A 16,824-nucleotide genomic window follows, 5' to 3' on the forward strand; every position below is an offset into this window, starting at 1 on the left:
GGAGCTGGACAGGGCCACCTCCCCATTCGCCCACGTTGGGTTTTCTTTACGAGGCATGGTTTGGTTTTCTTGGCAAGCCCATTCCATGTGGTAAAGATCTGCTGACACAGTGCCACACAGCCTTCAATTCCCCTGCCTACCTTTTCCTTCCACTGCCACCGCTGCCCATCTGACTCGCCTCCTGGGACCTCTCCCTTCAAAATGCCTTCGACACCAATTCGTGTCGTGTAGTCCTGGCTCTGGTGTCCTTGCGGTTCGCAGGCTGCCATGGAGAAGTCGTACGCTAGAACTAAGGCTTCGGCTGTGTTTCCTTGACGTTCGCAAACAGCCATAGAGGAGTTAAACCACAGCAGCAAGCCGTGCCTGACCATGCTCTGTAAACTAGGTTATCTGTATGAGTCTAACCTGGCTTAGCAACACGACATAACTAACCATTACAACGCTTTCGCTTGCATATCCGTGCTTAGCTCAGCTAAACCGCAAAATATTTGCATTTTTTTTCTGCTTTGGGAGACGTGCCAGCATCTGGGTAACGCCCGTTTATTGCGGTGCTCGATTTTTCTTAAACGCGTGTTGAATCAATTTGTTTGGTTATTACCAGTCTTTTACAACTGCTCTGTTCGCAGCACTACCATTATAGTGGCAGTGCACGTGTGGGCTGCGCACCGTAATGGAACGACGAAGAAGGAGACCAGAGGGGCCATTCTGCAGGCCTACGGCAATGACGTGATCGGACATACGTTTGGGCTACGTCTCAAAATTTTGTCCAGTCTCCACCCAGCGGGCACAGCCAGGACAAGGCCCAGCATCGGGCTTAGCGGAGCGCTTCACTATGTGCGGTCGTATGGCATGGTAAGCCTCTCCGTGCATGTTTTACATGGAAGCCTCGTGTAGTGCCCATTGCACTGGGGGTTTCCGTAGCCGTTGCTGCAGAGTATCAAATGGCACAGACGGTTAAAGTTAGCGGCTTAAATGGAGAGTAATTTTTTTTTCTGCGAAGACTCGTACCGTCGCTGCAGACGACTGCAAGTTGCAGCCATCTGTGTGCCAATTAAGACGCGTATAAGGCAGCCATTTTCTTGCTTTTTTTGATAACGTTTTTTAGTGCCTCATGACATAAGGGATTACCGACATTCTAGTGGAAATTCAGAAGAAGAAATGGGCATGGACAGGACATGTAGTGCGAAGAGAGGATAACCGATGGTCGCTTAGGGTAACAAACTGGATTCCAAGAGAAGGAAAGCGTAGCAGGGGGCGGCAGAAAGTTAGGTGGGTGGATGAGGTTCGCGGGGGTCAAGTGGATGCAGCTAGAACAGAACCGGGTTAAGTGGAAAAATATGGGAGAGGCCTTCGCCCTGCAGTGGGTATAGTCAGGTTGATGATGATGATGATATAAGGGATTTGTTAAGGGGGAAAGGGGGGATGAGGGGTATTAAGGTAATTAAAGAAAGGTTGGTCGATAATGAAGTCCAGTAGGGAGTGATGTGGTCTCTGTGTCCTAACAGTATATAATGCGATGTTTGGCGGGAGACACGCTGCCTCCAGGTGCCGAATACTGGCTGGATTCTGCGCCGGAGAAACCCCCAAGTGGTGTCGCAGAGAGGACACTCTGGGCGGGGACTGAGTAATTCTCTAGTCAAATTGTGGGAAGCTATCATTATTGGTTGAAGGCTGCTCAATTATTCAATCGAAAGCTATCGGAGCGGAGTGCTGTTATCTCCCAGTGGTTGTCGCTGTAGCATATCTTGCAAAACATACAAGCGTTTCATCATCCAACAATGGCATGTGGAATTAAAGCTGCCAAACATTCTTCATCTGTGCGGAGGACGACTTACTTCTATGGAGGTGACATGATTCTCAATTTCCTGAAAAAGTTCTTCGTGCTTGTCTTCAAACTCCTTCGTTTCCAAGAAGCGGCATTCATCACATCTTGCAATGCTCATTTCATTCAACATCAACTAGGAGCGTTAGTGTCGGGCCAGAAGGTCGCAGTTCTCTGTGAATTCGCTGCCTATATGCTTCACACTATCGTAGCCCAGGCGTTTGTTATGAAAATCATGGACAAACAGGTTAAAAGTAAGACAGTATGAAGTCACGGCTCTTGGAATGTTAACCGAGTGGGCGTTCGTGTATCTTGTGGGAAAAGCACTGGCACAGAAATTTCGACAGTAGGACTACTTTCATCGTATGTCTTCTATCTTCGCCGGCCAGTGGCACATCACCGCGATGGTCACCGCGTTCCGGGCCTTAAAACGACTGCATGCTGTAGTTGCGAGACGCGTCATATATTATGATATAGCTTAGAGGCACATCTGAGAAGAAATCCGGCGTCCGTTGGCGTATTCTGCTTCGTGAATCACGTTACAGGACCGAACGTTGCGGCGAGTTCGGTATCAGTTAGCAGCTGCGCTTGGTCGTGTGTGACAGGGCTCCGTATCGGATCGGAATGAATACGGAATCAACGCCACGTGTGTCCACCGTAGCGGAAGCTCCCCGCAGTCGGAGAATGGCGGCTCCGGAGTTTGAGTATCAGCGGCTGCATATGATAGCGTATGCGACGAGCAGCAATAACGGAAGAAGAGATGTAGGCCGAATGGACCACAGACTGATATACTATCGCATTCTGCAACACCAGTGCCATTAATTACCCCTAAATTTTACCTTGTCCTTTATCCTCAGCGCCCTAAGCAAGGCGTCGCTGCTGCACGCCTGCCAGTACCAAGACGCGGCGGGTCGCTACTGCAACCCCAAGTGGGTGGACCTCAACAGCCATGGCGAGTATCGTCCTTCGTACAACATCTCGCCCAGGAACTACCAGTGAGTTGATTCAGGATCTCGTCACTCTCTTGTCCAACGTGCTAGAGCATTGACGAGGTCGCCTTGTGTGTTGTCTTAATTTGTTTGGGAATTTTAGAATAATAACCGGTTAGGGGAATATATGGTATTTGCGGGGCGATAATGTGCACTCGCGGAATGCTGCGACGAATGGGCGGGAGATGCGGTAATCACTCTGAGCATGTCCACTCGCAGCCCGCTATTACCCTATTCCCCTAACCGATAGGCTCCCTCTATTCCGGGCCTGTAACCACAGGTTAACCTACATACAGTGAACAGCATCGGGGGCTGGACGGTATAATGACACTAACCTTTTTAGCCTTCGCTTGTGCTTGGACATGACATGGCTCAGATATGAAGTTGCTTGATTTTAAAAGGGAGGTCATGAATTTAACTTCTGGCAATGCTACGCATTAGGATGCATGAAATACTGACTTAATTAGCAGCTTACGTATTCAGCTAAAATGCGCTTTTCTCTTCTACGGTCTCAGGCAACACGCAATGGGTGATATAAAATGCTGAACAGCTTGCGTTTTCTGTCAAAGTGCGTCTTTCCTTTCTACGGTCTTGGGAAATGTGGCAATTAAAGCGCCCTCGCAGTATGGTGCTATACTGCTACCCTGAGTTAACTACTCATCACATACTCATTAGCATCGTGCGTGCGTTCTTCGTGCCGAGCTCAATGGAAAAGAGCAAAATGGACACTTGAGAAAACAATCGCCCTGCGATTTGCTGAGTTAGCACCGCCTAGGGGAGAAAGTATAATTTTTTGTTTTTGTTTTGAGGGGTTTAACGTCCCAAAGCTAATCAGGCTATGAAAAACGCCGTAGTGGAGGGCTCCAGAAATTTCGACCACCTGGGGTTCTTTAACGTGCACTGACATCGCACAGCACACAAGCGTCTTCCTTTTCGCCTGCATCGAAAAGAAAGTATATTTACTCGAACTCATACTCCCCGCTTCTTTTCACGAAGCCCCGTGCTGTTTAGCAGTGAGCACGCACCCAAGAGCGTCCGGGGCAGCGGCGCCCACCGGGTGATGATGAGCCCCATGCGCTGGGGCCTGGTGCCCTCCTGGTACGGCGGCGAGCCGCAGAATTTCATCTTCAACACGGTCAACTGCCGCATCGAGAGCTGCATGGACCGGCGCAGCTTCAAGGGCGCCATCGCCGCTGAACGACGGTGCGTCGTCGTCGCCGAAGGGTACGCCGGCTTGGTTCTCTCACGTGGTAACATCGTGGCAGGAGTCTCGGCCGCCTGGACCGATCGCGCGCAGGCTCCCGCTCACGGAGACTGTACCGGATGCGGTATCGAGGCGCACACTATACGCCCCTTAGCCACAGTGTAAGACAAGGGAAGCATAGCAGGGGGCGGCGGAAAGTTAGATGGGTGGATGAGATTAGAAAGTTTGCGGGGATAAGTTGTGGCCACAGATGATTTAGGAGAGGGTTAACTGGAGTGTTACGTGAGAGAGCTTTGCCTTGCAGTGGGAGTAATTGGACTGATGGTGATGCTATGTCACACCATGGCCTTGAGAAATCACAGTTATGTAATGAATGCAGTTCTAGTCGGCAAAAAAATCCAACACGTTCACTTTGTGCCTCCGTTTCTCCTCAGGCTTTTATCAGCGCTGATGTCAAGCGATGTGGTGTTCCAGTGTCGGAAGTGATGGGTGTGGAACTTGGCTGGGGCGGGCAGTGTTGTGCGAGGTAGGACCTTATGGCGGTCATCGGGAGATGAATTTGGCCGGCGGTTGGCTTCTCTTCACTGATCCTTTGTGTCGACCCGCTGCAAATAAACAAGGACCCACTCTAACCATCTCACGAGTAGACAAGATGCGCGATTAATGCACGGAGAAAGATCCTAGAGGCTAGGATACATTGCCATTCACTGGACTGTGATCTCGGAGCCCTTTCAGTGTAGACGTCACCAGTTTTCTTCGAGTGGCGGAAAAATATTGAGATGTGATTTTGTTAGTAATATATGCGTATTGGCTCCTGGACAAACTTGACATAGCGAGAAAGATCCAGATAATAGATATTTACTACACTTCGTCTCACTATATGTTAGCAGCAGTGCGCAAGGAAAGGGAGCCCTGGTCCATTCAGAATCATGTGCACTGCAATAGGTGCTACGACACAACCCTCACCCTCCGAATAGGCGGAGGCGACTGTGGGAGTACAGTGGTCTATCCTAGGGCGAGAGGTGCGTAGGAGCACAATTACCTATTATAGTGCGCATGATCCTGATTGGTGAGGGTGCTCCTGCCTTTCACAATGCTGCAAACATCTTGTGAGACAAAGCATAAAAACGTAAATTTTATGTAGTTTGTCTAAGTGCCAGTGGCCATTGGCATTTATGTAGAGGAAAAAAAAATCGAAAATGCAAAGCACCGCCAGTAGAGGAGGCAGAACGATAGAGGAGTGAGTGCCGGGTTGACGGACGTTTATATATATATATATATATATATATATATATATATATATATATATATATATATATATATATATATATATAAAGAAAGCAACAGCAGCATTCGGAACCACAAGGTTGTGCATACGTAAAACCATATAAATGGCAGTAAAAAAAAAAAAAAAAAAAAAAAAACGAACATCGATAGCAGTAGGTATAGAGCCGAGCCGATAAAACTGACTCTTATCAGCCTTATGAACTGCTTCAACGCTATTCTCTGGGCCGCAAATTGCTATCGTTGATTATCCAAGAATTCCTCGCGTTCTCATTTCTTTCGCAAGTCCAACTGCGGATCGGTGCACTTTCTCCAGGTTTCTTAGTTTACCGTTAGACGTGCCTCATTTCTCAAACCTTAATTGACGTCGCACTCTCCTCTGGACAATAATTGTTGCGGATTTCCAGCCTACATATAAATCCTCTTTCCGCTGCTTAACATATCTTGTTCAGCGCATAGGTGTTATCTAATACCGCTTTTGAGGTTGAGGCTGCATTGAGCTTCGCTAACATGAATTACTTTAAGGGGCTATATGAGGCGCTAACGAGAAGATTACAAGGCTCGGGAAAAAACACCTAACCTTGACAAACTGTAGGGGTTATGCGAAACCTCGTGCGCGTGTCATCTACCCCTTTATACGTTTCTTGCTCACGTGCATCACCTTATCCGTTTGATTAGCAGCGTACAAGTCCGATCGCGTTGTCTAGATCGACTAGTTGGACTCTCTATGCGCGAAGGGAGCAGCATATGGTGACGCGTCTCCTCACTGTCGTCTTAGGTTCTTCGAGTGGAAGAACGAGCAGACTGGCAAGCAGGGATACTACGTGTACTTCAAGCAGCCCCGTGGCATCGACATGGAGGCCCGTGAGTGGGACGGGGTGACTGACGCTCATGACCTCATGTACAACGGGCACTGGATCGGGCCCCGCCTGCTTACCATGGCCGGTATCTTCGATGTCTCCACATCCAAGGTATAGACGAGTTGCGGGACCAGTCACTCTCTTCTGAGGCATTTCTTGATCGTCTACATCATTCGTCACGTCCTTTCGCTTTTTCTGATACGTGTATGATGATGAACACTCCTGGCGATAGTAGTACTAGTAAGTCGGCTTTAGTAAACTATGGACTTTGATGAGACCTGTCGACTAGACCAAGTCACAATCACTGCAGCCTTCAGGAAAGTTTGGTTTGGTTTATAGGGTTTAACGTCCCAAAGCGATACAAGCTATGAGGGGCACCGTAGTGGAGGGTTCCATGAATTTCGACCACCTGGGGTTCTTTAACGTGCACTGACGTCACACAGTGCACGGAATCCTTGCTTTCACCTTTATCGAAAAGCTGCCGCCGTGGCCATGGGATAGGACCTGCGTCCTCGTGTTCAGCAGCTAAGCTCTCTAACCACTGCGCCACCGCGGTAGGGTGCGTGCAGGTAGGGTAAGGAAAACAAAAACGAAGAAATTTATGAGCGCGTCTCCTTTCAATTTGAATGGGCATAACTCAATGAGTCTGAACAGGAAACAGTGTGTTGCAGATTTTCCCACTGACAGCACGGTAGATTTGCGCACTACACATCTTGAATGTGTTGTTCGGTATAGAATTGTTCATATTTACATGCTGCTCGCCTGTACTCTGCATGCGAGCAGAGGCCGAAACGTGCTTCAGAACTGCTCTGAGTGTTTTGTTTTCGTCCATTCACTCTTTCTGCAGGATGTTCTGTACAGCTTCAGCATCCTGACCATGGACGCTCCCCGTTACCTGCAGTGGCTTCACAACCGCGTGCCCGTAAGTGCCCGCGCATATATGTTCCTTGTTTTCACTGTTAAATGCCACAGGAAAGGCATGCTGTAGTGAAAACACGAAAGGCATCAGGGGGTCTCGTTAGACCAGAAGGATTTCTTGGGAGTATGAGGTCCAACTCGTTGGCATCGGAGCCGGGCATTGTGGAAGCTAGAATGCTACAAATCCCGTTTCTAATAAACCGGTATGGGCTTGAACAGAAGGGTCATAGAGTAGGCATGCAGAAACTGAACCCGCTTAGAAAGAACATGATTAGACCATACTTTCTCAACTCTCGTAGCCACTGAACTATACCCCAAATTGTGCTTCACTGCTGCCGGGCAGTCACCGGTACAATGGGCGAACTATTTCTCCTGGGCTGATGTTCGGCGTATTGGGGTTTTGAGAGGCTTTGGGAAATAGCTATTTGGGCTTACCTTGAGCAGATAATAAATGCTTTGTACAGTGGCACCGTTTGTCCAAACCATTCCTTGCACCGTCAAATTCGATCAGCATCACCCTGGTTTTGGCAACACTATTTCGATTAAAAACGAAAAAAGAAATACGTGCAAAGCGCGATTTGCTTGGCTGTTAATGGGTCCCATACATTTGGGTTGCACTGCATGATAATTGCTTGTGTATTTCCTTTTGGGTTTTTCTTCGCATGTTTTGATGAATTATTTACCTCTTGAATATATACACGTGCATTTCTCACCATGTTGGAATCTCACCGCTCCTCCTTGTCTCGGCTGTACCAGTCGTCCTGTACTGAAGCGATAGCTTCACTACGCGAGGTGAAGCAAATGTCGCCGTGTGCTTCCGACGACCTTGAAACAGCTTTGAGGTCAAATTGGTATATAAGCTACAGCCAGTTTTGGTAGCAATGTTCCCGCCAAAGGTCAAGGTCAAACCTAACCTAACCTAACCTAACCTAACCTAACCTAACCTAACCTAACCTAACCTAACAAGGTCAACTGACGTAAGAAGTCGCTTAAAGCGTGAGCAGCTGCACAGCGAGACACATGATCGTTTACGTCAACCCGAGCATACAGAGGCGCGCCGCGTGCCAAAGAGCTTTACCATGTCTGACCACGCTACAGCTATCGCTTCACGCTTAACCGAAGCTATAACGCACAGATTGTGACCCCCTCGGTGCCACACTAGAAATTTCAACCGTCTTCCGCTACATTGAACGTTGTGGAAGTAGAAAGAGTGAATATTTTTTTTAACGCCTTGATATTGATAATAGACGATGACACTCTGAGTATCAATAGCGCTGTGTGCGCTGAGAAGAGTGAAGGAAGACCACTCAAATTTCATTATTTCAGACTGCAAAACGTCGGCTTCCGGCATACAGCTTCGTCAGCCTTTCTGGTTCGTTTTCGTATGAAGGAAGGCAGCAGTCAGGGAAACTAAGGGAACAATAAAGAAATGTTGCTATATTTTTTACCTGCGGTGTTGATGTGAAATTGTGAAAATAATTAGAAATCAATAATTTTATGACTAAAACATATTTCTTTAGCGAGTACAAGAAACAACTGGGAATTTGATCAAGTTACTAAAGTTCAAGGCCTCTCTATCAAAACGCTTGCGCGTAATAGGTAGCAGGCCTTCTACGCCAATATTTATTTTAAACGCTTAATGAAAAGTTCAGTAACTTTTCAAATTCTAACATTGGGAAGCCGTTTTATGTAGTTTTAAAACACCATTATTTTCAAAATAGGTTTTCAGTTTCTTCCAGCATATATCCATTCTAACTTGTTTTACATAACCATGCTTAGTACTGGGCAGGCAGCGTTTGCGACAAATTCGGCATTACAGCCATGCGTAATTCTTTACCAGTCTATTTCGCAGATTAAAACAGTAGCACTAAAAACGACTGGAGCCCTTTATTTTTCGTTCTCAAACATTCTAATACCGATTACAGTAGACCATGGCTTGTTAACGTTTTCAGTCTCTGGAAAACATTCCGACAAGTTACCTCATATCCCGAGGAAGCGAGTTTTAGTTTTGCTGAATGGTATAGCGGCATTACATACAGATTGTTTCGGTCAATTTTTGGGAAGTTATGTTCATTAAGGTACCACAAAAGCATACAGATGAGGAACAACTTTGCATGATGAAGCAGGCCATTTTGCTTAATTTGCACTTTCTGATCTTTTTAAGTAACGCACGGCAAAAAATGTCGCACCAACTGGCCCCTCTGCAATTAGTGCGTGGTCTTCTTAATGCTCATTTTTGTGCGCTAAAGTTCGTTGTAGGGTCGTCGTGTAGAGCTCTTCTGTCGTGACAGCCGGTCGGTGTTCAATGCCAGCGATCGCCGTCTTAACTCCTTCCTATGTGACGTAGGTTATCCTGGACGGGGAAGAAGCTGTATCCTCGTGGCTGGACCCGAGCTACTCCTTTGACGAGGTGCGTTTTTCTGCTGTTCTTGACCGGTACATTTGCCCTCTGTTTGTGCAGATGGCACGAATATCTTCCAAAATTCGAGATTCCTACTTTAGTACTAGCAATATGATATACGTGAAAGAAAATCATGATTTTGTAATTTTTTTCTTGGTATTTCTAAATGAATATGCCAACAAAATTACCGTGCAGGGCTAAAACTTGGGGTCATGCTAAGCAAAACAAGATTATCATTAAACCAACATTTGTATTGTGTGGAACCGTGTCGTATTGTCAATATGCACATGAAACTCTGCTATAGGAGGGCTATTGGGTTATGTGGAAAACGTACCGGAGCCAAGCACTTGATTGACAGTAGACTGAGAACATGCTACATCCGTGTCATGCTGTGAAGTTAGAGGAACTTAATCACCGTGCCATTGCCGTCGAAGTTTACCTAGAGCGGGGGGCAAAGTGGCTCGTAAAGAAGAGATCCAAATTCTTGCCTTTTTACTAGCAGTGGTCAACCTCTTAGAAACAATAGGACTGCAGGACGTATGATCTTCCTTGCTTTAAATAATCAATGAGAAAATTGTATTCTGCCTGCAATGTTATGTTTCTGTTTCTATCGACTGTGACGTAGATAACAAGCAGAACTTCGTCACGCGCACTTGCATCACGCTGCAAATGAGCAGCAGCGATAATAAGTTATTTGCAGTAGACCGGGCATATTTGGTTCAGGGGAGTTGTATTTCATAAGGGTGAGGGTGAGCAACCGGACCAGATTGGCTCATTAGCGAACAAATTTCATTATTGGCTACTTATCGCAGCGTGTGGTTAACCGGGAAACTATCGACAACGTAGAAAAAAGATATTTTATGATTTCTGTGACTGACCATTCTTTTGATGCCACTCTCGCGGTGATGTCACGCTGAATGAAACGGAAACTGGATAATGAATCCTTGCTGAACATGGCCCTTGATATCTCATTTTGTGCGCTCCGTTTGTAACAATAACAAAAAAGAGGAAAGCAGCTAGACGCTTGGTACAACTCTTGTTGACATTTACTGTCGACAGTAAATGCTTCCGGAATGCATATTCTCCGAAAAAAAAAAAAATGCTGCGCTGCACGACCTATAGACGCATGTTGCTGCAGCTGATGAATCATGTCTTTCCCCTCATTTTACACTTTGAGATGTATGACATGATATATATATATATATATATATATATATATATATATATGACTACGCATTCTGCATCTGTCATTTTTAGCCATGTAGTCCTTTTCACCCTGATATGTTTTGTACTAAATGCCCTCCTGTTAAAATCCCCAGTGGATTGACAGTGTGTATAAATAAATAAGTAAATAAATAAATTACCATCATATAGTTTTGTTCCAGCAAATCACTAGTGGGCGTATGTCGAAAAAGAAGGAGCAATAGAGGAAAACAGATAAAAGGAATAGGAAGTACATAAATTTGCTCAGGTGGAAAGTGATAAGCATTGAAAATGTTTCTACTTTGTTTAAGTCATTCAGTCTAATAGATTCATGACCACTACCACAAAATGGCTGGCTGTAGTACAGAATGGATAAAGGGATAGTACAGCCGTTACACTGCTAATACAGTGACGATGTGCCCATACGGGGCACTTGCAGCGCGCAGTTCGTAATGGTGGCTGTAACGTAACCTGTTTACCAGGGAGTTTTTAGTGTGGCAACCTTTTCTGCGCGACACGCAGCTGACTTATTCGGTGCGGTGCCCCACCAGCCTGGTGAGTCACCCGGTGTCTCCTGTTGTGAGCAAGCCGACCAACAACACCGTCGAGTGCGTGCTGCCTTACGAGTGAGTACGCATGCGTCTGATCCGTGATGCTCCGGGTCAACAGTGTACTTTTCGATAATTTTACTCTTCTGTAATTAGTGATTTATCGCTGTTATCAATCACAGTTAATAGGCCGATTTCGTTAGGAGTTCAATGAGTATAAACACCAAAGTTTTGCTTGCATGTTTTCTTCCTTAAAATTATGCAGTAGACGTTTGTGTGTATTGCTACTTTATGGTATTCTGTGGTATTCGCTATGACCACTAAATAGTTTATGCTTAAAAAGAAATTCGTAATGCTGTTTCGGTTAGTTTCGTCGACCGAACGATGTCTGTGGCGTCAAGGTTGTGTTCTAAGTCAGGTGAAACTTGAGGAAAACGGCAATAAAATCAAACTATAGCGGTTATTGTTAATTCTGACCTTAAAGCAACCTGACCGATGTCTTGTAGCTAATTAAAATTATTTATCGCAAATATATTGCAGATTCGTTTTTGTTTTTTGAGCCTCACGCCGGCCAAATATAGACACCACCACCATTCAGATAATGAAAGCAAAACCGAAATAGTATATCAGGGATGAAATTCAATTGTAAATTATCTAGCGGTCGTATGCGAATATCATGCGGATATTCGTGTATATTGTCTAACGCATAATTTGAGCGAAGAGCAGACAAGGCACTGGGAGGATTCGAACAGTCCTGTCACGCAGGCGCAGCTCGTGGTTTCTGTATACGCCTTACAAGCAGCTCTGTTTTGCCACACGGTGCTCCATTGCACATTGTGCGGAGTTCGCAGGGCAGGTGACTCCGTCTGATAGACGCCACGTGCTGCAGCACCGCCAACGAGCAAAAGGCCCCTGACTTTGCGTCGTCTTCGAACAAGTGCCGAATAAGCGTGTAGAAGCACGTGCACTGCAAACATCGCTTGATCGACGAGTTTTCCAACGTGAAAGGATTCGTGCTCGCGAAATCCAACTCCATTCACATTCCAATTGAATGCTTTGACCAATTCCTGAGAAAGAAAGGTTGCACCGATATTTTTTCTTCCTCTCCCTCGATAAGAGCAAGCTGCAGGCTCGTTTGCTTTGCGTTTTTGCATACATGTATAACTGTGCTGCATTCCGTATTTAACGTTGCAGAGAGCCAGCAAAGCAGAAGCTCGAGACGAGCAAGAAGCACGTTTCCAAATCGCCCGCTAAGCCCTCCAAACAGGCACGCAGGTGAGCATTCGGAGAAACTGAACATGGGCACGCATGCGATCATACATTTATTATTTTTTTCTTCAGAACTGCAGCTTCTTCCAGCGAACCGCATTTAGACTGGCGGCATGCGAAATTCATTGTGCATATTTTGCGAAATCAGGTATATTTATAGCACAGCACATGAATTGGATATCAGAAGCAGGGATCATCGGGTGTGGCACTCTTTGTGATAAGGATCGTCTCACGTCCTCAGCAGTCGTGCACTTCTGCTTTCTCTCTGTGTACTGCACGTCACCGCCGCATTTTCACACATGGTCTTATGGGCTTGTAAGTGGGTGAGTGAATAAACTTTATTGAATTAAGACAAAAACAAAGCTAACGTAAGTGGGCCCTTTTATGGACTTGCCCTTAACGGAGGAGCTTAACGCAGAGAACGGTGATTCAATCGCTGCATGAAAAGAAAAGTTGTCAAGTGATCGGGCGACCATGCGGACGTAAGGCACATTGCCGAAGTGCCATATTTTGAAGTGTGTGGTCGTCGCTTCGTGAGTACCGTTTATCGAAAATATCTGCTTTAATCAATCAGACGTTGGTAAATTAATAACAATATGCATCAATAGATCAATAGATCAATCAGACCTCTTCAGGTTCTCCTAGACGGGGCCGGGTGTCCTCTGGCCGCGGTGCGACAGACTGCCTCCCTGGACGCCTGCGTGCGGACCCGGAGGTGGCTGCCGCGCCATATTCGGCGGAATAAATGTTCTTCCTCCTCCTCCTCGCCTATCCTTTAGACAGCACAGTGAATGTAATGACGGAAAAGCGGAGTGTTCTATACTGAGCATCTTCTGGGATGCAATAGAGCCGATCGCTGATTATCTTAAGCAAGCGAAACACATTCGTTCGGTTCAAGGGGCACCCAACGGAGATGCCCTTGCCACACGTGGCTATGACAGGCATTGCTTATCAGGTCCCTTTGAATTGCCTGTCCTCTTCCAAGAAGCATATGCCAGCATAAAGCCTGCTTCAGATGCTGACTCATCGTCTGCATCGCACTAGTTTTCAGTGCCGCTGCCGCCTTTTCATTTTCTTTTTTAGTTGACGGGACCAGCGGGTCCAGGTTCATAGAAACCAATACACAAGGAAACAGTCTTTCACTCCTTTCCATCCCTTCCTCCCTATTCGGAAGCAAAATAATGTTTACATCCTGCCAGTGATGATCGCGATGCCCAGACAAGTACACTTGTCGAAACGTTGACTTGGCTTGCGAACTGAGGCCCCCTCTCAACCCTCGTTCACTTCTCTTTCATACTGCGTAGCCATCTTCCACATCTCGTTCTACGCTGGATCGCTTTCGCGATGCCAGTGATCCCAAGCTACTGTATTAGCAACCCGTGTCAACAAGTCGTTCTCGTGCGCCCGCAGGAGTCGCTCCCGCTCGAGCGTCCGATCGCGCTCAGCGGGCTCTTCACGTTCGTCCCTCTCGTCGTCCCGTGGCGGCCGATCCCGGTCCAGGGCCGCCCGTAAGCGCTCCAAGTCCCGCCACCGCTCCTCGGACTCGGACCGGCACCACCGCAGCAAGCAGTCGCACGGACGCACCTCGCACCGCACTCACGGCCATGCCAAGTGACGGGCCTCCGGAAACTGCATGGCCATCCGCAATGCGCTGACTCCACCACGTGGTGTTGATTCGAGGATGTATAGGCCGTGAAGGAAGCTGCCTCGCTGTTCTCGGAGGCCATGATCTGCTCGCCTCAAATTCGATGAAAATTTCAGCGATACCGAAGCGTATTGGCTGCAGCACTCTACGGAGGAAATTAAATTCTGAAGACTTCCGCTCTGCCTCAGTCTGCTATCTTAGGAGCTGCTTGGGGACATGCGTCCGACAGTGCGCGCTGACGTAATAACATGGGGGCGCATGTACACCGTGTATATGTGAGTGTGGCCGTAATCATCATTCGTAATCATAAACCAGACAGTGCGGTCTTTTATCCTCGACTCTGAGGTCATTACTGGGTGCCTCGCCCAAGACTTCCCGCAATCTTTAACGATTGAATTTTCGAGTGAGAGGACTGCCTTCGTCAGCATATCTTTGTAAGCAGTGGTGTGCATCAGAATAGTGCTAAAATACAGTATATAGTATCCAAAAGGTATATGTTGGCAGATAACCAGCCCTCTACTTAATTCGTTCTAGCTTTCTAATCTCCACCACAGCTAACACTGCTTCCGACGAAAGCGGCTCTGGTCCAATAATCCTATTTTTAAAAACTGCGGAAAGCTTTAGTTAAACAATGTGTGAAGCTGGCAGGCTGCATGGTGCACAAGCCACAACCACTAAGGTACCCCACACTGGAAACGCTGGTTCTTAATATGTGCTCACAAATTGTTTCGGTAGAGAGAGGCTATATTAGTTGCTCTAGATCTGTCAACACTCGTGTTGTGTTGTTCCGTCTTCGTCTTTTTCACGCTGTTTGAATATGGATTATAATGAAAAATCGATGGCAAGCGAACGTCCGCGGTTCATTTCCGCACTGTTTTTCATTTCAGCCTTGGTCATAAAAGGTTCTTTGTGTGAGTGACTGCTGTGGTTTTTGGTGATGGATTGAGCAAAATATATTTTAGAAGCGCAAGGTCTTTCTACAAGCGCTTGTTACGTACACATAGATTTCGAAGGCAGGCTATGCCCGTTCATTGCGTGCGAAAGTGACATCATGAATTCCTTCACGGAAATATCCACATGTTGAGCCTGTCAGCAAGGGAGCGGCCGTCACTACTTTCAATAGAATAGGTTCTCGCTTCTGATTTCAAGTTTTTCTTCGCAAAGTCTTTATGTGCAATGCCAGAACATAGTGAAGGCCGTCACTTGGCGCGCGCAAAAACTTTCTCGAGCCGCAAACATAGTGAGCAAAATCCTCAGTAGCGAAAATTCAAGGATATAGTACGGCGCAATTCCGTTACCTCAACGGTAGGGTCCTCTGAGCAATGTCACGCCACATATTTCTGAAAACATGCCTACTGAGTGCAAAAAGAAAATATATTTTCGACGGCGTGCCATATTTGGCAAATAGGAAAAAGGGCCATCTCTAATTTTCAGCAAATTTTACGCTTACATGCTTCTCTGTTCTTTTATTGAAATTTACAGCCAGCATATGAAATGATAAGACAGTTGTGTTAGAGCACCCTTTTGTTTTCAAAATAATAATAATTGGCTCACAGGAAGGGAAAAGCGCAGTATCTGTCACACTTGCTATGTGGACACCTGAACCGCGCCGTAGGGGAAGGGATGAAGGTGGGAGTGAAAGTGGAAAGAGAGAAAGGGGAGCCGTAGTGGAGGGCTGCGGAGTAATTTCGACCACCTGGGGATCTTTAACGTGCGCTGACATCGCACAGCACACGGACGCCACTTCGTTTCGCCTCCATCGAAACGCAGCCGCCGTGGTCGGGTTCGAACCCGGGAACTCCGGCACAGTAGTCGGGCGTCTTACCACTGCACCAAATATTTTTAGCTAAAAATGTATAGTTCTGAATTCAGTAATAGTACTAAGCAACTCTATGCAGGAGTAGTACAAGTAACACAGAAACAGCTGGACCAAGGAAACAATTAGGCAAGTGAGCAGGCAAATTTTTCACTGCACTGAATCATCATCATCATCATCATCATCATCATCATCATCATCATCATCATCATCATCATCATCATCATCATCAGCCTGATTATACCCACTGCAGGGCGAAGGCCTCTCCCATATTTCTCCATTTAACCCGGTTCTGTGCTAGCTGCATCCACTTGACCCCTGCGAACTTCTTATTCTCATCCGCCCACCTAACTTTCTGCCGGCCCCTGCTACGCTTTCCTTCCCTCGGAATCCAGTTTGAATTCACTGCACTGAATAATGCGCCAAATGATTTTAGGAAGACAGCAACAACGGTGCCGCGTAAAATGCGGTTGCCATGTGCGCATCCCCAGAGTTACGACGTTCGAGGTTGCGTGGTAGCCCTCCACTACGGTACCTCTTTCTCTCTTTTTTTTTACTCCCACCTTCCCCCTTTTCCTTACGGCTCGGATAAAGTGTCCGCGGAGAATTGTGACAGATACGGCTCTTTTTATTTCCTGGAAACCAATTTGGTTGGTTGGTTTATGAGGTTTAACGTCCCAAAGCAACTCAGGCTATGAGAGACGCCGTAGTGGAGGACTCCGGAAATTTCGACCACCTGGGGTTCTTTAACGTGCACTGACATCGCACAGCACACGGGCGCCTTGCTTTTCGCCTGGAAACCAATTTGAACTGCCGCTGATGCCTGCTGTACTGCACCTGCTTCTGCGGCTCTGTGGTGCGCCGT

At 46.8% G+C, this 16,824-nt stretch overlaps 1 protein-coding gene across 1 annotated transcript; it reads left to right on the forward strand.

The window, feature by feature from the left end:
• Positions 1–832: 832 nt before the first annotated feature.
• On the forward strand, positions 833–14,113 carry LOC146207777 (abasic site processing protein HMCES-like). Its single transcript, XM_084577626.1, has 9 exons — positions 833–852; positions 2,680–2,817; positions 3,808–4,035; positions 6,078–6,270; positions 7,007–7,081; positions 9,425–9,487; positions 11,204–11,307; positions 12,424–12,504; positions 13,909–14,113. The coding sequence occupies exons 1-9, from the start codon at positions 833–835 to the stop codon at positions 14,111–14,113; spliced, it is 1,107 nt and encodes a 368-aa protein (XP_084433752.1).
• The last annotated feature ends 2,711 nt before the right edge of the window (positions 14,114–16,824 follow it).

Source organism: Amblyomma maculatum, chromosome 1 (assembly GCF_055883805.1).
Source record: "Amblyomma maculatum isolate TAMU_Amacu chromosome 1, ASM5588380v1, whole genome shotgun sequence".
In the NCBI taxonomy this organism is placed as follows: Eukaryota; Metazoa; Arthropoda; class Arachnida; order Ixodida; family Ixodidae; genus Amblyomma; species Amblyomma maculatum.